A 21,150-nucleotide genomic window follows, 5' to 3' on the forward strand; every position below is an offset into this window, starting at 1 on the left:
TGGCCAACAAGGCGCTGGTCCGTGCAGGGCATTATGGGAAGCTCATCCCTCATCCGCTTTCCCAATGTCACCTGAGCCGGGAAGCAGCATGGCCTAGTGGAAACAGCCCAGGCCCGGGAGTCCGAGGACCTGGGTTCTAATCACACCTCAAGACTGTGAGCCTGCTGTTGGATAGGGACCGTCTCTATATGTTGCCAACTTGTACTTCCCAAGCGCTTAGTACAGTGCTCTGCACACAGTAAGTGCTCAATAAATACAATTGAATGAATGAATGAATCTTTTTAATTTTTTTATGGTATTTGTTAAGTGCTTACTATGTGTCAAGCACATAGTTTGACCCATTGGGGTAGATATAAGTTAATCAGGTTGGACCCAGTCCCTGTCCCACAAGGGGCTCATAGTGTAAGTGGTAAGGAGAACAGGTATTAAATCCCCATTTTACGGTTGAGGAAACTGAGGCCCAGAGAAGTGAAGTGACTTGCCCAAGGTCACACAGCAGACGCGTGGCGGAGCTGGGATTAGAACCCATGACCTACCGACTCCCAGGGCTGTGCTCTATCCATTACCACCACCACCAATCGTATTTATTGAGCGCTTACTGTGTGCAGAGCACTGTACTATCCATTAAACCATGCTGCTTAATAGCATTTTTTAAAAAAGTGTGACCTGCACTTGCTTCCTCACTGAGCCCCTCTGAAAAGGGAGAAAAAGAAACACAATTTCAGACTCCTGATCTCCAGACTGAGCCTTCTGGTATTAAGCACGGCCTAGTGGCAAGAACAGGGGCTTGGGGGTCAGAGGACACGGTTCTAATCCCGGCTAAACCACTTATTCGCTGTGTGACCTTGGGCAAGTCGCTTCACTTCTCCGGGCCTCAGTTCCCTCATCTGTAACGTGGGGGTTAAGACTGTGAGCTCCGCTGTGGAACAGGGACTGTGTCCAACCTGATTACCTTGATTCTACCCCAGTGCTTAGAACAGTGCCTGGCACATGGTAAGCGCTTAACAAATACCGTAATTATTATTAAATTCACCCCTTCCAGCGGGTTTGCGAGCTGTTCCCTGTCGACTGCAAGCTCCTTGTGGGTGGGGATCGCATCTATCGACGTGACCTCTGTACATAAACACGAAGGCTTGTGGCCCAGCACTAGCTTCCAGGGACTGCTGAACGTGGGAACCAGGCCCCAGTGGAGCTGAGAGTCGATGAACACGGGGTCCTAACTCAACAGGCAACCAAGTGGACCTAAGCCAACGGTGATCCGCCATCTGCAAGGACATCCCGGTGAGGGGGAAGGGTCCAACTCGGGTGCGTTGGTTTGACCCCTGTGGAGCAGTGGACCGGAGCAGCAAGATGCCCGGTGGAGTCTGGTTTTGGTCGTTTTAATTGTAAAACCCCAAAACGTTCATATAAATACATCGTTCTGTAAAGCACGGTTTGGACTGTCCATCTCATCGGCTCCCTCCCGCAACGCTTACAAATAAAATAGAAAAACCACCACTGGGAAGTACAAACATACAGGAGGTTCCTGATGATTAAGGTGGAGGCCACCCAGCTCTGCCCAGGGAAGTTAGTGTTTGGAGTTGGGGGTTTCTGGGGGGGAGGGAGGGGTCTTGTTCTGTTACCTCATGGTATGGGTGACGGTACCCCAGCTGGGAAGAGCCCCTTCCTCCTGCCCCCGTGTGCTGTGAGCTGTGCAACAGGTGGAGGGGTGAAAATGGGCTGGGGGGCTGCACGGTGCCTTAAAAAGGCAGCCTTCTGGACATGGTCCCAGCATGGAGGAGGAAGGGACGATTCATTATGGGTGTGGGGGGCTGGTGAGGAGAACACCCCACCAGCTAAATGTAGCCGTTGGTCAAGAGATGGACTCTGCCAACAATGGGGAGAGAGAAGGGGAGAGATCTGGCCAGGTGCTGGGGGTGGGATGGGGAGGGGGAGAGGGAGGTGGTGGGGACCAGCACCCAAAGTGATTCCAAGCTGTGACACCTGGCTGGGGCAGGGTGCGGGGGGAAGACAAGACAAAGATGAGGAGCGGGTGGGGTTTATCGGGCTCCCTGCTCCTCCTTTTCAATCTGGAATCACTTTCCAAGGCTAAATCCCCACCTGCCCCTCCCCGCTGCCCCCATTCTCAAAGCAAAATAGTCCATAAATTGGGGGGGCACACGCACATACACGGGGGTGGAGGAGGGAGAGGGAGAGAGAGAGCGCATGTCACCCAGAAAACTGGCCCTATGATAGAAAAAGAAAAAAATCCTAACTTTCCTTCTAAAAGCCAGGGCCTGCCTGAGGCTGCTTCTCCATCCTGCTGAAGGTCGAGGGGACAGTGGGGCTTGGGATTTGGGGTGAGTGTGAGGGAGGTGGGGTTATCAGGAACACTTCCAGACACACACAGCCAAGCTGCCTCCGAAGAACATGTAGAGAAGATTCTTCACCTCGTGGGTGATTTCAAAGCCGAAGCCCTCGCCAATCACCACGTGCCAGGAGGATCCAAACTTCTTATCCATCGTCTCTTTGATCATCTTGGCAGCACTCTGAAAGGGAAACGTCCTGGTCAGGGGGGTAAAGACAAATTAGGATCGTGGCGCCGGGGCGCAGGGAGATGGGTGCTCTACTAGCACCCGGAGGATCTAGGTTCTAATCCCAGCTCTACCGCTTCCCCCCGGAGTGACTTCGGGCAAGTCACTTAACCTCTCTGGGCTACGGTTTTCTCATCTGTAACATGGGGATAAGAGAACCTGCCTCTCCCCTACAACGTCCTACAGTCACTTCACTTCTCTGGGCCTCGGTTCCGTCACCTGTAAATGGGATTTAAGACTGTGAGCCCACGTGGGACACCTGATTAGCTTCTACCTACCCCAGTGTTCAGTACAGTGCCTGGCACTTAGTAAATGCTTAACAAATACCATTAAAAAAAAAATCTACTGGCAGCTTGGATTCAAGCCTGGGGGTAGTAGGGATGGCTTGGAGGGCTGGATTCAGCTCATGGGCTCTAATAATAATAATAATGGCATTTTTCAAGTGCTTACTATCGACTCCCTAGCTCCGGGGTAGACACACTACAATCAACCACCCCTGTCCCGCATGGGGCTCCCAAGTAAACGGGAGGAAGAATGGGTATTTAAACAGATGAGAAAACAGAGGCACAGATAAGTGACTTGACCAAAGTCACAAAGCTGGCAGGTGGTAGAGCTAGGATTAGAACCTGGGTTTCCTGACTCCCACTCCTTTGGTGTTATTATTATTATTATTATTATTGTTAAATGCTCACTATTTGTCAAGCCCTGTTCGTAGCGCTGGGGTAGATACAAGATAATCAGGTCAGACACAGTCCCTGTCTCACACGGGGCTCACAGTCTAAGGGAGAGAGAGAGAGCACAGGTATGGAATCCCTATTTTACAGATGAGGAAACTGAGGCAGCGCATTGTGGGCAGCGAATGTGTCTGTTTATTGTTATATTGTCCTCTCCCAAGCATTTAGCATTGAGAGCTCATCTCCTCCAGGAGGCCTTCCCAGACTGAGCCCCCTTTTTCCTCTCCTCCTCCCCCTCCCTACAGCACTTGTATATATTTGTACAGATTTATTACTCTATTTTACTTATACATATTTACTACTCTATTTTATTAATGATGTGCATATAGCTACAATTCTATTTATTCTGACAATTTTGACACCTGTCTACATGTTTTGTTTTGTTGTCTGTCTCCCCCTTCTAGACTGTGAGCCCGTTGCTGGGTAGGGACCATCTCTATATGTTGCCGCCTTGTACTTCCCAAGTGCTTAGTACAGTGCTCTGCACACAGTCAGTGCTCAATAAATACGATTGAATGAATTTAGTACAGGGCTCTGCACACAGTAAGCACTCCATAAATATGATAGAATGAATGAATCAAGTGAAGTGACTTCGTTTTGTTTCTATGGTATTTGTTAAGCGCTTCCTTTGTGCTAGACACCGTACTAAGCGTTGGGGTAGATACAAATTTATTAGGTTGAACACAGTCCCTGGGGGTTTGCTTACACTCTCTATCATATTTACTGTTCTATTTATTTTATTTTTGTTAATATGTTTTGTTTGGTTGCCTGTCTCCCCCTTCCAGACTGTGAGCCCGCTGTTGGGTAGGGATCGTCTCTATATGTTGCCGACTTGTACTTCCCAAGTGCTTAGCACAGTGCTCTGCACACAGTAAGCGCTCGATAAATACGACTGAATGAATGCATTAATAGGGCTCATAGTCATAATCCCCATTTTTACAGACAAGGGAACTGAGGTGCAGAGAAGTGAAGTGATTCGCCCAAGGTCCCCCGGCAGGCAATGGAGCCCAGGTCCTCCAACTCCAAGCCCTGAGCTCTTTCCACTAGGCCACACTGCCCCTCTTCTTTCCATAAGGCCATGCCGCCCCTGCCCTAGTTGGTCAGTGGTCGGCTGGGGCTGGGAGGGAGGAGTGGAAGACTGGCACTGGTACAGAGGGATCCTTGGTAGGAGGTGGCTGGGTTAATAATAATAACAATAATAATAATAATAATAATAATAATAATAATAATAATGGCATTTATTAAGCGCTTACTATGTGCAGAGCACTGTTCTAAGTGCTGGGGGATACAAGGTGATCAGGTTGTCCCCCGTGGGGCTCACCGTCTTAATCCCATTTTACAGATGAGGTAACTGAGGCACAGAGAAGTTAACTGGCTTGCCCAAGGCCCCACAGCTGACAAACGGTGGAGCTGGGATTCGAACCCATGACCTCTGACTCCAAAGCCCGGGCTCTTTCCACTGAGCCACGCTGCTTCTGCAAGGCAGGAAGAGGTGGCTGATTACGCCTCAAACTAGGGTTCTCACTGGGCCCAGGCAGAGTGTAAAAAAGATTGAATGAATGAATGGAGGAGCTGGGAGGACCATCTGGACCCTTGCCCCTCTTTTAGCCCTGCCCACCAGGTGAGCAGCCCCCTTCTCTTCACCTGCCCCGCCTCACCTCAGGGTCTCCCCAGAAGAGCGGGCCGAACACCTGCTTCCGAATGCCCAGGCTCCAAACCCCTTCCTGCCCTCACCATTCACTCGTTTCCCGGGCCTGCCGATGGGCCCCCTGACCATCCCCTCTTGGACCACGTGGGTCCTGAGCCGGGAAACAAGGGGTCAGGCGAGCCCGGCCCGCGGTGCCCGCCTCACTCGAGACCTCGGGGCTCTTCTTGGCTTCCATCCACCGAGTGGAGGCCTCATGGCATCCCTGGAGGGGGCCGAGATCACAGGCGCTGCCCACCCCGCCTCGCCCTCCCTCAGCATCTGCCTGGTCCATCTTGGCTCTCTCTGCCCGCGTCCAAGGTTCTGATAATACTGATAGGCATAATAATGGCACTTGTTAAGCGCTTACTATGTGCCAGGCACTGTACTAAGCCCTGGGGCGGATGCGAGCAAACCGGGTTGGACACACTGTCCCACGTGGGGCTCACATCTCAATCCCCATTTTACAGATGAGGTAACTAAGGCCTAGAGAAGGGAGGTGAATTGCCCAAGGTCACATAGCAGACAAATGGTAGAGTGAGGATTAGAACCCATAACCTTCTAATAATAATAATGATGATGATGGCATTTATTAAGTGCTTACTATGTGCAGAGCACTGTTCTAAGCGCTGGGGAGGTTACAAGGTGATCAGGTTGTCCCACAGGGGGCTCACAGTCTTAATCCCCATTTTACAGATGAGGGAACTGAGGCCCAGGGAAGTGAAGTGACTTGCCCAAAGTCACACAGCTGACAATTGGCAGAGCCAGGATTTGAACCCATGACCTCTGCCTCCAAAACCCACTGAGCCACGCTGCTTCTCACTCTGCTTCTGACTCCTGATACCCCACGGCTCAGGAGGACACGGTCGGATGGCTCTCCTGACCCCCGAGGGCATGGGGACTCCTTTCACTCATTCATTCATTCAGTCATATTTACTGAGCGCTCACTGTGTGCAGAGCACTGTACTAAGCGCTTGGGAAGTACAAGTTGGCAACGTATAGATACGGTCCCTCCCCAACAACGGGCTCCCAGTCTAGAAGGGGGAGACGGACAACAAAACAAAACATGTGGACAGGTGTCATGTCATCAGAATAAATAGAAATAAAGCGAGATGCGCATCACGGTCGGTACCTCGTTGTTGGTGGCGAACTTCTCGCAGGCCGTGACGCACAGCTCCATGGCTTCCACCCGCATCTCCTCTGGCATATCTGTGTGCTGTGGCGGGGTGAGGGAGGGGGTGTGTGACAGACGGACAGAGAGAGAGGGGTTCAACAGCAAGAACATAGCTATTCTACTTATTACATAGCTATTCTATTTATTTTATTTTGTTAGTATGTTTGGTTTTGTTCTCTGCCTCCCCCTTTTAGACTGTGAGCCCACTGTTGGGTAGGGACTGTCTCTATATGTTGCCAATTTGTACTTCCCAAGCGCTTAGTACAGTGCTCTGCACATAGTAAGCGCTCAATAAATACGATTGATGATGATGATGAAGAACCAGGTACCAGATGGAGCCTTGGTGGGGGCTGAGGATTTGGGGGTGAGGCCCGGGGCCTTCACTAGCAGCTCTCGTTCTGCTGGGTTCCAGGACAGAAGGGTTCATAATAATAATGGTTGTATTTGTTAATAATAACAATTATGGTACTTGTAAAGCGCTTACTATGTGCCAGGCACTAAGTGCTGGGGTGGATAAAGCAAATCAGTTTGGACACAGTCTCCATCCCACGTGGGGCGCACAGTTGTAACCCCCATTTTACAGATCATCATCATCCTCAATCGTATTTATTGAGCGCTTACTGTGTACGGAGCACTGTACGAAGCGCTTGGGAAGTACAAGTTGGCAACAGATAGAGACAGTCCCTACCCAACAGTGGGCTCACAGTCACAGATGAGGTAACTGAGGCACAGAGAAGGCCCAAGGTCACACAGCAGACAAGTGGTGGAGCCGGGTTTGGAACCCATGATCTTTTGAATCCCAGGGCTGTGCTCTATCTACGCCGGGCAATAAGCGCTGGGGTAGCTAAAAGGTTGTCAGGTTGAACCCAATCCATGTCCCGCATAGGGCTCACCATCCTAGTCACCATTTCCCGGAGCCCAAAGCCGGACGGAATTCCGCCTGTGGAGATGACTAATGCCCATCTTCAGGAGAACTCTGAGTCAGATCCTGGAGGCCCGAGATGGAGACATCTCTATCCCTGTCGCTTCCGAGCTCGGGCTCATTCTCTCCCCGTCCCCCAGGCCTCGGACGACTAGAGGGCACTGCCCATGAGCCTCTCTGCCGGCCGCCGGCCCGCCCAGCCGACGTCTTACCCTGACCAGGGGGAAGGTGTGAACTCTCTTATAGTCCGCTTCTTCCTTTTTCCCCTCTGCCGGTTCGCCCATGGTCCTCTTACGGTGACAGGCGGGGCGGTTCTGGGAAGGAGTCGATGCTAGCAGTCAGGGAGAGTCCCGGGCATCAGGAAAGCAGGCCCGGCTTCAGCGGAGGCGGTGGGAAACGCTTCCCCGGCAGGGGAGGCTGTTTAAAATGAGAAGAACCAGAAAAACATTTGTTTTTTTCTACAAAAAATAATCATCCGTCACATTTGGAAAGGTCACAGTGTCCACCTGACACGACTTGTGGCTGACGCCTCTGCCTTCCTTTCCCAAATGGCTAATTAATTTGCAGGCGGGAGATGAGTCAATTTGACATTTGGGTGCCTGGTGAGACACTCTGTCATTATAAAGCAAGGCCTTGCTTTTATACAATTATGAACCCGCTGTTGGGTAGGGACTCTATATGTTGCCAACTTGTACTTCCCAAGTGCTTAGTACAGTGCTCTGCACACAGTAAGCACTCAATAAATACGACTGAATGAATGAATGAATGAGAAGGGGAAACAGACTTGAGGAGAGGCCAAATGCACTGAAAATCCCGTATGAAATACAGCACCCAGGCCTTGGTCTTAGGGGTTGGGGCTCTTCTATGAGTTGTTGCCATCGCAAATGTGTCTCCAAAACTGAGGAGCACCTGTACTTCCCGGTACATACAAGTTGGGGTGCGGCCTAGTGGAAAAAGCCCAGGCCCGGGAGTTAGAGGACCTGGGTCCTATCCCCGGCTCTGCCACTTGTCATCATCATCATCAATTGTATTTATTGAGCGCTTACTATGTGCGGAGCACACAGCATTTGTCGGCTGTATGACCGTGGCCAAGTCACTTACCTTCTCTGCACCTCGGTTTCCTCATTTGTAAAATGAGGATGAAATCCAGACTGTGAGCCCCGTGTGGGACAAGAACTGGGCCCACCCTGATGACCATTCGTTCGGTTTCCGGTCCGAGGTCTTTGGAAACGGACTGTCCGGCCTTCTCCCATCACGATCAACCAATGCTCGGTCAGCGCTTACCGTACACCAAGCGCTTGGGAGAGAGCAATTCGGTGGAGTCGATACTGTCCCTGCCCACAAGGAACTGACGGTTTAGGGGAGTCTCCAAACCTCCTACCTTCTAATCCTTCCTTCTAATCCTTCCATCTTACCTCCTTCCCTTCCCCACAGCACCTGTATATATGGATATATGCTTGTACATATCTGTTACTCTATTTATTTTACTTGCACATATCTATTCTATTTATTTTATTTTGTTAGTATGTTTGGTTTTGTTCTCTGTCTCCCCCTTTTAGACTGTGAGCCCACTGTTGGGTAGGGACTGTCTCTATATGTTGCCAACTTGGACTTCCCAAGCGCTTAGTACAGTGCTCTGCACACAGTAAGAGCTCAATAAATACGATTGATGATGATGATAATCTGTGGTCCGAACCTACGAGAGCTCTGCGGTTGCTTCACTGATTTTCGGCATACCCTCCCTCCGCCAAAACAGGGCCGCTAGCTTGGCCCTAATTAGGTCGGCTAGCAGTCCTTTGATAGATGGGTCGGCAGGCCAGGAAGAATCTCATTAGGGCTTCTGCTCATGTTTCACGCGCTTATAAAATCCATTTGGCTCATTTCCTTTCTCTCCCTAGAGATCGGGCCTCTTCTCCGTCTTCGAGCTTTACCGTCCCATTCTTTCCTCTCTTCCTGCTCATTAACGAAAGGAAAACAAGAGCAGGCTTCACAAGTACCTCTGAGCATCCCTTCTGTCCTGCTAACCATGTGCAGAGCACTGTACTAAGCGCTTGGGACAAAGCAACAGAATTAGCAGACCCATCCCCTGCCCTTAATGAGCTTACGGCCTAGAGGGGGAGGCAGACGTTAATATGAATGAATTCATAAATAATTCATAATATACAATTTAAAGCTATGCGCACAAATGCCGCAGTCAAGTTCTGCCTCAGTGTGTGATCGCATGGTACGTTTTGGATCGCACCTGCCGAGGAATTAGGGGGTCTTTCTTCTGACGAAGCCTTGTCTGTCTAGAGGGAATTCAATCTGATGTTGGAAGAGACAGTCGGGCATGTGATTGCAGCTTCAATCAATCAATCAATCGTATTTATTGAGCGCTTACTGTGTGCACAGCACTGTACTAAGCGCTTGGGAAGTACAAGTTGGCAACATATAGAGACGGTCCCTACCCAACAGTGGGCTCACAGTCTAAAAGGGGGAGACAGAGAACAAAACCAAACATACTACATATGTACTACTACATGTACAAACATACAAGCTTCGATCATAGGGTGACTACTAAATGGTGGCCTGTACTTACTACAGGCGGAGTGGGTACCATAGACACCAATGTGCCAGGCACTGTACTAAGCACTGGGCTCGATACGAGATAATTGGGCTGGACATGGTCCCTGCCCCACATGGGGCCCCCAGTCTGCTTCTAGAGAAGCAGCGTGGCTCAGTGGAAAGAGCACGGGCTTTGGAGTCAGAGGCCGTGGGTTCGAATCCCGGCTCCGCCACAGGCCTGCTGTGTGATCTTCGGCAAGTCACTTCCCTTCTCTGAGCCTCAGTCACCTCATCTGTAAAATGGGGATTAAGACTGTGAGCCCCGCGTGGGACAACCTGATCACCTTGTATCCCCCCAGCTTTGCACATAGTAAGTGCTTAACAAATGCCATCATTCTTCTTCTTATTATTATTAAATAGGAGGGAGTTCGATTTGATCCCCAATTTACAGGTGAGGTGAGTGAGTGAGTAAGTGAGGTAAACTGGGACTCGAGCCCAGGTCGGCCCGACTTCCCATCCTGTGTTCTTTCCAGCAGACCAGGCTCAGTCCCCAGTTTCATCAAGCGTGAACAAAGCGTGTTTAAAGATGCTTACACTGGACGATGCTAATAAAGGGCAGGGCGGGAGACCTGAAGTCTACCTCTAGTTGCACTGCGTGACTCATGCCTCTGTTGATCCCTTTGGTCTGGATCATGCCAGCTTGTCACACCCTGATCTCTGGATTATTCCTGGCCCACAGGGACTCGTTGGCCCAGAATGCCCTCCCTCCGCACAACCGCCAAGCTAGCTCTCTTCCTCCCTTCAAAGCCCTACTGAGAGCTCACCTCCTCCAGGAGGCCTTCCCACACTGAGCCCCTTTTTCCTCTCCTTCTCCCCATCCCCCTGCCCTACCTCCTTCCTCTCCCCACAGCACCTGTATGTTTGTACAATTACTCTATTTTACTTGTACATATTTACTATTCTATTGATTTTATTTTGTTAATATGTGTTGTTTTGTTGTCTGTCTCCCCCTTCTAGACTGTGAGCCCGTTGTTGTGTAGGGACCGTCTCTATATGTTGCCAACTTGTACTTCCCAAGCGCTTAGTACAGTGCTCTGCACACAGTATGCGGTCAATAAATACGATTAAATGAATGAATGAATGAATCTGGAAATGACCGCTTCCTTGTCCACGTTGCTGCTTACAACTGGCATTCTGGTGTCTGACAGATCCGTTGAACCACTTACAAGAAACCTTCAGATGTCTTATTTTTCTTTACGGTATTTGTTAAGCGCTTATTATGTGCCAGGCACTGTACGAAGGCTCAGTGGAAAGAGCACGGGCTTTGGAGTCAGAAGGCATGGGTTCAAATCCCAGCTCTCCCACTTGTCAGCTTTGGGCAAGCCACTTAACTTCTCTGTGCCTCAGTTACCTCACCTGTAAAATGGGGATGAAGACTGTGAGCCCCACGTGGAACAACCTGATCACCTTGTATCCTCCCCTGCGCTTAGAACAGTGCTTTGCACATAGTAAACACTTAACCAATGCCATCATCATCATTATTATTATACAAGCTTATCGGGTTGGGTACATTCCCTGTCCCACTTTGGGCTCAGTCTTAATCCCCATTTTACAGGTGAAGGGACTGAGGCACAACCTGATCACCTTGTATCCTCCCCAGCGCTTAGAACAGTGCTTTGCACATAGTAAGCGCTTAACAAATGCCATCATTATTATATTATTATTATTACTTTACTGTTCGGGGCCTCAGTTTCCTCATCTGTAAAATACAGATAAGAGAGACTGTGAGTCCCACGTGGGGTAGGGACTGTGTCCTGGCTCATAACATGGCATTTGCCACAGCGCTGAGCATTCACTCATTCAATCGTATTTATTGAGCGCTTACTATGTGCAGAGCACTGTACTAAGTGCTTGGAAAGTACAATTCGGCAACGGATAGAGACAATTCCTACCCAACAATGGATTCACAGTCTAGAAGGGGGAGACGGACAACAAAACAAGTAGACAGGTGCCAAGGCCATCAAAATGAATAGAATTCTAGATATATACAAATCATTAGTAAGACAGAGTAATATGAAACCAAGTGCATAGGTGACAGAAGGATGAGTAGGGGTAATGAGGATTTAGTCAGGGAAGGTCTCTTGGATATGTGAAGAGCTTAATAAATGCTATTGTTATTGTAGGGTAACCTAAGGGGAAAGAGTTTACAATCTTCCCACGCAAACCCTGTCCTTCCCCTGCCTTCCCATCATTGTAATAATAACCATAATAACTTTGGTATTTGTTAAGAGCTTACTATGTGCCAGACACTGTACTAAGCGCTGGGGTGGATACAAGCAAATTGGGTAGGACCCAATCCCTGTCCCACATGGGGCTCCCAGTCTCAATCCCCATTTTACAGATGAGGTAACTGAGGCCCAGAGAAGTCACACAGCAGACAGATGGCGGAGCTGGGATTAGAACCCACGACCGCCTGATTCCCAGGCCCGGGCTCTAGCCACTAAGCCAAGATGCTTCTCTGTAGACTGTGGGAAGTAGGGTGGCTCAGTGGCTCAGTGGAAAAGAGCCCGGGCTTAGGAGTCAGAGGTCACGGGTTCAAATCCCGGCTCTGCCACTTGTCAGCTGTGTGACTTTGGGCAAGTCACTTCACTTATCTGTGCCTCAGTTCCCTCATCTGTAAAATGGGGATGAAGGCTGTGAGCTCCCCGTGGGACAACCTGATCACCTTGTAACCTCCAAAGCGCTTAGAACAGTGCTTTGCACATAGTAAGCAATTAATAAATGCCATTATTATTATTATGGGTTCTAATCCCGGCTCCACCGCTAGTCAGCTGGGTGACCCTGGGCAAGTCACTTCACTTCTCTGTGCCTCCATTCCTTCATCTGTAAAATGGGGATGAAGGCTGTGAGCTCCCCGTGGGACAACCTGATCACCTTGTAACCTCCCCAGCGCTTAGAACACTGCTTTGAACATAGTAAGCAATTAATAAATGCCATTATTATTATTATTATGGGCTCTAATCCCGGCTCCACCGCTTGTCAGCTGGGTGACCCTGGGCAAGTCACTTCACTTCTCTGGGCCTCAGTTCCCTCATACGTCACTTTGCTGCGCGGATCATTTTTCTACAGAAATGTTCAGGCCATGTTTCCCCACTCCTCAAGAACCTCCGGTGTTTCCCATCCACCTCCGCATCAAACGGTCTGTAAGCTCACTGTGGGCAAGGAATGTGTCTGTTTACTGTTACTCTGTACTGATCCAAATGCTTAGTACAGTGCTGTACACACAGTGAGCACTCAATACGATTGAATGAATGAAACAGACACTCCTCACAATTGGCTTTTAAGCCCTCAGTCACCTTGCCCCCTTTCTACCTCACTTTACTATTCGTCCACTACAACCCAGCCCGCGTGCTTCACCCCTCTAATGCCAGTCTACTCACCGTACCTCATTCTCATCTATCTCACCGCTGATTTCTCACCCACGTCCTGCTGCTGGCCTGGAACGCCCTCCCTCTTCGTATCCGACAGTCAAATACTCTCCCCACCTTCAGAGCCCTATTGAAGGTACATCTCTATTTATTCTGATGACTTGACCCCTGTCCACATGCTTTATTTTGTTGTCTGTCTCCCCCTTCTAGACTGTGAGCCCGTTGTTGGGTAAGGACCGTCTCTATATGTTGCCAACTTGTACTTCCCAAGTGCTTAGTCCAGTGCTCTGCACACAGTGAGCGCTCAATAAATACGATTGATTGAATGGATGAATGCAGTCTCTGCTCCACTGGGCCTCACAGTCCTCGTTCCTCACCGTACCTCGTTCTCGCCTGTCCCGTCATCGACCCCCGGCCCACGTCATCCCCCGGGCCTGGAATGCCCTCCCTCTCTGCCCATCCGCCAAGTTAGCTCTCTTCCTTCCTTCAAGGCCCTGCTGAGAGCTCACCACCTCCAGGAGGCCTTCCCACACTAAGCCCCTTCCTTCCTCTCCCCCTCGTCCCCCTCTCCATCCCCCCCATCTTACCTCCTTCCCTTCCCCACAGCACCTGTATATATGTATATATGTTTGTACATATTTGTTACTCTATTTATTTATTTATTTTACTTGCACATAGCTATTCTATTTATTTTATTTTGTTAGTATGTTTGGTTTTGTTCTCTGTCTCCCCCTTTTAGACTGTGAGCCCACTGTTGGGTAGGGACTGTCTCTATATGTTGCCAATTTGTACTTCCCAAGCGCTTAGTACAGTGCTCTGCACATAGTAAGCGCTCAATAAATACGATTGATGATGAATAAAAACAATTGAATGAATCTCCTTCCCTGACTAAGCCTTCTTTTCCTTTTCTTCCAACTCTCTTCGGCGTCACCCTGACTTGCTCCCTTTCATTCATTCATTCATTCATTCAATCGGATTTATTGAGCGCTTACTGTGTGCACAGCACTATACTAAGCGCTTGGGAAGTACAAGCTGGTTATTTATTGCCCCCTCCCAGCCCTACAGCACATATCAATCAATCAATCGTATTTATTGAGCACTTACTGTGTGCAGAGCACTGTACTAAGTGCTTGGGAAGTACAAGTTTGCAACATATGTACATATCTGTAATTTTATTTATTTATGTTACTGTCTGTCTCCCCTTCTAGAGTGGGCATGGAACTGTACTCTCCCAAGAGCTTAGTACAGCCATCCGCACACGGTAGGAGCTCAATAAATACAACTGCCTGACTACCAAACTGGCGAAACCGACTTGGCAGCCTTCTCAGGTAAATAATAATAATAATGGTGGCATTTGTTAAGCGCTTACTATGTGCAAAGCACTGTTCTAAGCGCTGGGGAGGTTACAAGGTGATCAGGTGGTCCCACGGGGGGGCTCACAGTCTTCATCCCCATTTTACAGATGAGGGAACTGAGGCCCAGAGAAGTGAAGTGACTGGCCCAAAGTCCCACAGCTGACAGTTGCCGGAGCCGGGATTTGAACCCGTGACCACCGGCTCCAAAGCCCGGGCTCTTTCCACTGAGCCACGCTGCTTCTCTGACGCGAGCTGACCTGGCCCAGAGACCTCAGGCCCGAAAGGAAGTAGGCCACGCCAAAAAGAAATCAGGCAGCGGGCAGGAAGGAATTCCAATTGAAACGGACAATAAGCCTCGGCACCAGTCCCGTTTTCCTGCGATCCCTTGACAATCACAGCCAGAATCCTCATATCTTTCCAGAATCCAGAAGCAAGCGTGGCCTTGATTCATTCAGCCCCGTGGGTTTTGATCCTTTACCGCTTTCATCTAGCTGTTGCAAGAACTTCTCCTAGGCAACAAGAATCACACAGAACTGGCTCCTTCTGGAGTTCCCCATATTGTGGATACTCCCTCTTTTAACTCCAGCGCATCTCTGACCTCGGCCGCCACTCGTTATAATTAGCGACGCAAAGTTTGTTCGGAGAGGACGGTTTAGGGAGAGTTGCTGCAGCTCAGAGCCGAATTACTTTGAGGAAGAAATGGAAGCGACTCAGTTCCGTGTAGCAGCCGGGGGCGACCGTATATTATTATATAGAATAATAATAATAATGATGGTATTTGTTAAGCACTTACTATGTGCAAAGCACTGGGGGGGATACCAGGTGATCAGGTTGTCCCACATGGGGCTCATAATCTTAACCCCCATTTTACAGATGAGGTGACTGAGGCGCAGAGAAGTTGTGACTTGCCCGAAGTCACACAGCTGACAATTGGCGGAGCTGGGATTTGAACTCGTGACCTCTGCCTCCAAAGCCCGGGCTCTTTCCACTGAGCCACGCTGCTTCTCTTATATTATTTTATTATTATTTTATTATTTTAATGTCTGCCCTTCTAAACTGTAAGCCGGATTTGTTTCAATAGTAATTAAGTGCTGACTTTGGGCCAGGCACCGTTCTAAACACTGGAATATACAAGCTAATCAGATGGGACACAGTCTCCGTTCCACGTGGGGCTCACAGTCTTAATCCCCATTTTACAGATGACGGAACTGAGGCGCAGAGAAGTTGTGACTTGCCCAAAGTCACACAGCTGACAAGTGGCGGAGCTGGGATTTGAACTCGTGACCTCTGCCTCCAAAGCCCGGGCTCTTTCCACTGAGCCACGCTGCTTCTCTTATATTATTTTATTATTTTAATTTAATTGTATTATTTTAATGTCTGCCCTTCTAGACTGTAAGCCGGGTTTGTTTCCATAGTAATTAAGTGCTGACTTTGGGCCAGGCACCGTTCTAAACGCTGGAACAAGCTAATCAGGTTGGACACAGTCTCCGTTCCACGAGGGGCTCACAGTCTTAATCCCCATTTTACAGATGACGGAACTGAGGCACAGAGAAGTGGTGACTTGCCCAGGGTCACATGGCTGACCAGTGGCAGGGTCAGGATTAGAACCCAGGTCCTTTTTACTCCCAGGCCCTTGCTCTATCCGCTAGGCCGCGTTGCTCAGTGTTCCCTGCTGTGAGCAGGGAATATGTCTCCCAACTCTGGTATACTGTACCCTCCCAGGTACTTAGTACACTGCTCTACACGCAGTAAGCACTCAATAAATACGATCAATAGACTGATTGACCTCTAGCCTGTACGCTCGCTGTACAGAGACAGTCCCTACCCAACAGTGGGCTCACAGTCTAGAAGGGGGGGGCAGAGAACAAAACCAAACATACTCTAGAAGCAGCGTGGCTCAGTGGAAAGAGCCCGGGCTTTGGAGTCAGAGGTCATGGGTTCAAATCCCCGCTCTGCCAATTGTCAGCTGTGTGACCTTGAGAAAGTCACTTCACTTCTCTGGGCCTCAGTTACCTCATCTGGAAAATGGGGATTAAGACTGTGAGCCCCCCGTGGGACAACCTGATCACCTTGTAACCTCCCCAGCGCTTAGAACAGTGCTTGGCACAGAGTAAGCACTTAGAGAAGCAGCGTGGCTCAATGGAAAGAGCCTGGGCTTTGGAGTAGGAGGTCATGGGTTCAACTCCCGGCTCCGCCAATTGTCAGCTGTGTGACTTTGGGCAAGTCACTTCACTTCTTTGTGCCTCAGTTCCCTCATCTGTAAAATGGGGATGAAGACTGAGCGCCCCCCGTGGGACAACCTGATCACCTTGTAACCTCCCCAGAGCTTAGAACAGTGCTTTGCACATAGTAAGCGCTTAATAAATGGCATTATTATTATTATTGTATCTGCCCCAGCGCTTAGAACAGTGCTTGGCATATAGTAAGTGCTTAACAAATGCCATTATTATTATTACTCTCTGCTCCTCAGTGACCTCATCTGTAAAATGGGGATGAAGAGTGTGAGCCCCACGTGGGACAACCTGCTGACCTTGGATCTCCCCCAGTGCTTAAAAAGTGCTGGGCACATAGTAAGCGCTTAACAAATGCCACCATAATTATTATTCTCTGTTCCTCAGCTCTCTCATCTGTAAAATGGGGGTGAAGACTGTGAGCCCCACGTGGGACCACCTGCTGACCTTGGATCTCCCCCAGCGCTTAGAACAGTGCTGGGCACATAGTAAGCGCTTAACAAATACCATCATTTTATTATTGGAGAAGCAGCGTGGCTCAGTGGAAAGAGCACGGGCTTGGGAGTCAGGGATCATGGGTTCAAATCCCAACTCCGCCACTTGTCAGCTGTGTGCCCTTGGGCAAGCCACTTAACTTCTCTGGGCCTCAGTTCCCTCATCTATAAAGTGGGGATGAAGACTGTGAGCCCCACGTGGGACAACCTGCTGACCTTGGATTTCCCCCAGCGCTTAGAACAGTGCAGGGCACATAGTAAGCGCTTAACAAATGCCATAATTACTATTATTCTCTGGGCCTCAGTTCCCTCATCTGTAAAATGGGGATGAAGACTGTGAGCCCCACGTGGGACCACCTACTGACCTTGTATCTCGCCCAGCGCTTAGAACACTGCTGGGCACATAGTAAGCGCTTAACGAATGCCATTATTATTACTATTATTCTCTGGGCCTCAGTTCCCTCATCTGTAAAATGGGGATGAAGACTGTGAGCCTCACGTGGGACCACCTACTGACCTTGTATCTCCCCCAGCGCTTAGAACAGTGCTGGGCACATAGTAAGCGCTTAACGAATGCCATAATTACTATTATTCTCTGGGCCTCAGTTCCCTCATCTGTAAAATAGGAATGAAGACTGTGAGCTCCACGTGGGACCACCTACTGACCTTGTATCTCCCCTAGTGCTTAGAACAGTGCTTGGCACATAGTAAGCACTTAACGAATGCCATTATCATTACTATTGTTCTCTGGGCCTCAGTTCCCTCATCTGTATAATGGGGGTGAAGACTGAGAGCCCCACGTGGGACCACCTACTGACCTTGTATCTCCCCCAGCGCTTAGAACAGTGCTTGGCACATAGTAAGCGCTTAATGAATGCCATTATTATTATTATTATTCTCTGGGCCTCAATTCCCTCATCTGTAAAATGGGAATGAAGACTGTGAGCCCCACGTGGGACCACCTACTGACCTTGTATCTCCCCCAGCGCTTAGAACAGTGCTGAGCACATAGTAAGCGCTTAACGAATGCCATCATTATTATTATTATTCTCTGTTCCTCAGTTACCTCATCTGTAAAATGGGGATGAAGACTGTGAGCCCCACGTGGGACCACCTACTGACCTTGTATCTCCCCCAGCGCTTAGAACACTGCTGGGCACATAGTAAGCGCTTAACGAATGCCATTATTATTACTATTATTCTCTGGGCCTCAGTTCCCTCATCTGTAAAATGGGGATGAAGACTGTGAGCCCCACGTGGGACCACCTACTGACCTTGTATCTCCCCCAGCGCTTAGAACAGTGCTGGGCACATAGTAAGCGCTTAACAAATGCCATCATTATTACTATTATTCTCTGTTCCTCAGTTCCCTCATCTGTAAAATGGGGGTGAAGACTGTGAGCCCCACGTGGGACCACCTACTGACCTTGGATCTCCCCCAGCGCTTAGAACAGTGCTTGGCACGTAGTAAGCGCTTAACAAATGCCATTATGATGATGATGATGATGATGGTGGTTGTGGTGTTGGGGGGGGGGGGTCCCCCTGGGCCGCCTCCTCGTGCCCGCGCACGCGCGCCCCCGCGCCTCACCTGCTCCCGCCGGGCCCGGAGCCTCCGCAACCCCGCTTCGGTTGTCAAGGAGAGAACCCCTCCTTGTCTTAGCAACCGCGCAGGAAGTCCCGCCCTCCGGGGACTCGACACCTGATTGGCCCGTGGGCGGGGGAGGCTACTGCCTATTGGTGCGGGGAAGTGCCAATCATGGCAGAGGGCACTCGGCGATGGCCCCGTGGGCGGGGCCTCGGCGTGGGGGCGGGGCCTAGTGTCAATGACGTAATAAAGGGGGCGTGACCTCGGCCTAATCAATCAATCAATCGTATTTATTGAGCGCTTACTGTCTGCTGAGCACTGTACTAAGCGCTTGGGAAGTACAAGCTGGCAACATCATCATCATCAATCGTATTTATTGAGCGCTTACTGTGTGCAGAGCACTGGACTAAGCGCTTGGGAAGTACAAGCTGGCAACATCATCATCCGTATTTATTGAGCGCTTACTGTGTGCAGAGCCCTGTACTAAGCGCTTGGGAAGTACAAGCTGGCAACATCATCATCATCAATCGTATTTACTGAGCGCTTACTGTGTGCGGAGCACTGTACTAAGCGCTTGGGAAGTACAAGTTGGCAACATATAGAGACGGTCCCTACCCAACAGGGGGCTCACAGTCTAGAAGGGGGGACAGAGAACAAAACCAAACATACTAACAAAATAAAATAAATTGAATAGATGGGTACAAGTAAAGTAAATAAATAAATAAATAGAGTAATAAATATGTACAAACATATTCCCCCTATTCCCCCCGGCCACGTCATCCCCCGGGACCCCGGCTCACGTCCTCCCCCGGGCCTGGAATACCCTCCCTCTGCCCATCCGCCAAGCTAGCTCTCTTCCTCCCTTCAAGGCCCTGCTGAGAGCTCACCTCCTCCAGGAGGCCTTCCCAGACTGAGCCCCTTCCTTCCTCTCCCCCTCGTCCCCCTCTCCATCCCCCCCATCTTTCCTCCTTCCCTTCCCCACAGCACCTGTATATATGTTTGTACATATTTATTACTCTATTTATTTTATTTGTACATATCTATTCTATTTATTTTATTTTGTTAGTATGTTTGGTTTTGTTCTCTGTCTCCCCCTTTTAGACTGTGAGCCCACTGTTGGGTAGGGACTGTCTCTCTATGTTGCCAACTTGTACTTCCCAAGCGCTTAGTACAGTGCTCTGCACACAGTAAGCGCTCAATAAATACGATTGATGATGATGATGATGATGATATACAGGTGCTGTGGGGAAGGGAAGGAGGTAAGATGGGGGGAAGCAGCATGGGTCAGTGGAAAGAGCCCGGGCTTTGGAGTCAGAGGTCATGGGTTCGAATCCCAACTCCGCCAACTGTCTGCTGTGTGACCTTGGGCAAGTCACTTAACTTCTCTGAGCCTCAGTTCCCACATCTGTACAATGAGGATTAAGACTGTGAGCCCCCCGTGGGAAAACCTGATCACCTTGTATCCCCCCAGCGCTTAGAACAGTGCTTTGCACATAGTAAGCACTTAACAAATGCCATCATTATTATTATTATGATGTAGATGAAAAGGGGCGTGACCCCTGGCCAATGACTTGTTCGAAATGGGGCGTGGCCTCGATGTGATGACATACGATGGTAGGCTCCTTGTGGGCAAGATCACGTGGCTACGTGAGCGAAGCAGCGTGTTTCAGTGGAAAGACCCTGTGCTTTGGAGTCAGAGGTCATGGGTTCAAATCCCGACTCCGCCAATAGTCAGCTGTGTGACTTTGGGCAAGTCACTTCACTTAGAAGCAGTGTGGCTCAGTGGAAAGAGCATGGGCTTTGCAGTCAGAGGTCATGGGTTCAAATCCCAGCTTTGCCGATTGCCAGCTGTGTGACTTTGGGCAAGTCACTTCACTTCTCTGGGCCTCAGTTACCTCGTCTGTAAAATGAGGATTAAGACTGTGAGCCCCCTGTGGGACAACCTGATCGCCTTGTAACCTCCTCAGCGCTTAGAACAGTGCTTTGCACATAGTAAGTGCTTAATAAATGCCATCATCATTATTATTATTATTATTCTCTGGGCCTCAGTTCCCTCATCTATAAAATGGGGATGGAAGACTGTGAGCCCCACGTGGGACAACCTGATCATCTTGGATTCCCCCAGCGCTTAGAACAGTGCTTTGCACATAGGAGGCGCTTAACAAATACCATTATTATTATTATTACTGTGCTATACTGAATTCTCTCAAGTGCTTAGAATAGTGCTCTGCACACAGTGAGTGATTAATAAATACCACTGATTGATTTTCAGCTGGCCTGCCCTGTGTCCACTTCTGGATGCCTTATGTCTAGACTTTCTAGACTGGGAGCCCACTGTTGGGTAGGGACTGTCTCTATATGTTGCCAGCTTGTACTTCCCAAGCGCTTAGTACAGTGCTCTGCACACAGTAAGTGCTCAATAAATA

The 21,150-nt window shown here is 49.5% G+C and overlaps 1 protein-coding gene across 2 annotated transcripts; it reads right to left on the reverse strand.

The window, feature by feature from the left end:
- Positions 1-1,363: 1,363 nt before the first annotated feature.
- DNAL4 (dynein axonemal light chain 4) lies at positions 1,364-18,782 on the reverse strand. Of its 2 annotated transcripts, XM_038756433.1 has the most exons (4): positions 18,728-18,782; positions 7,300-7,504; positions 6,124-6,207; positions 2,364-2,528 (listed from the first exon to the last, which is right to left on the reverse strand). In XM_038756433.1, the coding sequence occupies exons 2-4, from the start codon at positions 7,369-7,371 to the stop codon at positions 2,364-2,366; spliced, it is 321 nt and encodes a 106-aa protein (XP_038612361.1). In that variant the 5' UTR covers positions 7,372-7,504; positions 18,728-18,782. The 2 variants fall into 2 exon arrangements, with proteins under 2 accessions (XP_038612362.1, XP_038612361.1); XM_038756434.1 differs by lacking the exon at positions 18,728-18,782 and having other exon boundaries at positions 1,364-2,528; positions 7,300-7,371.
- Between the last annotated feature and the right edge of the window lie 2,368 nt (positions 18,783-21,150).

This window comes from Tachyglossus aculeatus, chromosome 14 (genome assembly GCF_015852505.1).
Source record: "Tachyglossus aculeatus isolate mTacAcu1 chromosome 14, mTacAcu1.pri, whole genome shotgun sequence".
Lineage (NCBI taxonomy): Eukaryota > Metazoa > Chordata > Mammalia > Monotremata > Tachyglossidae > Tachyglossus > Tachyglossus aculeatus.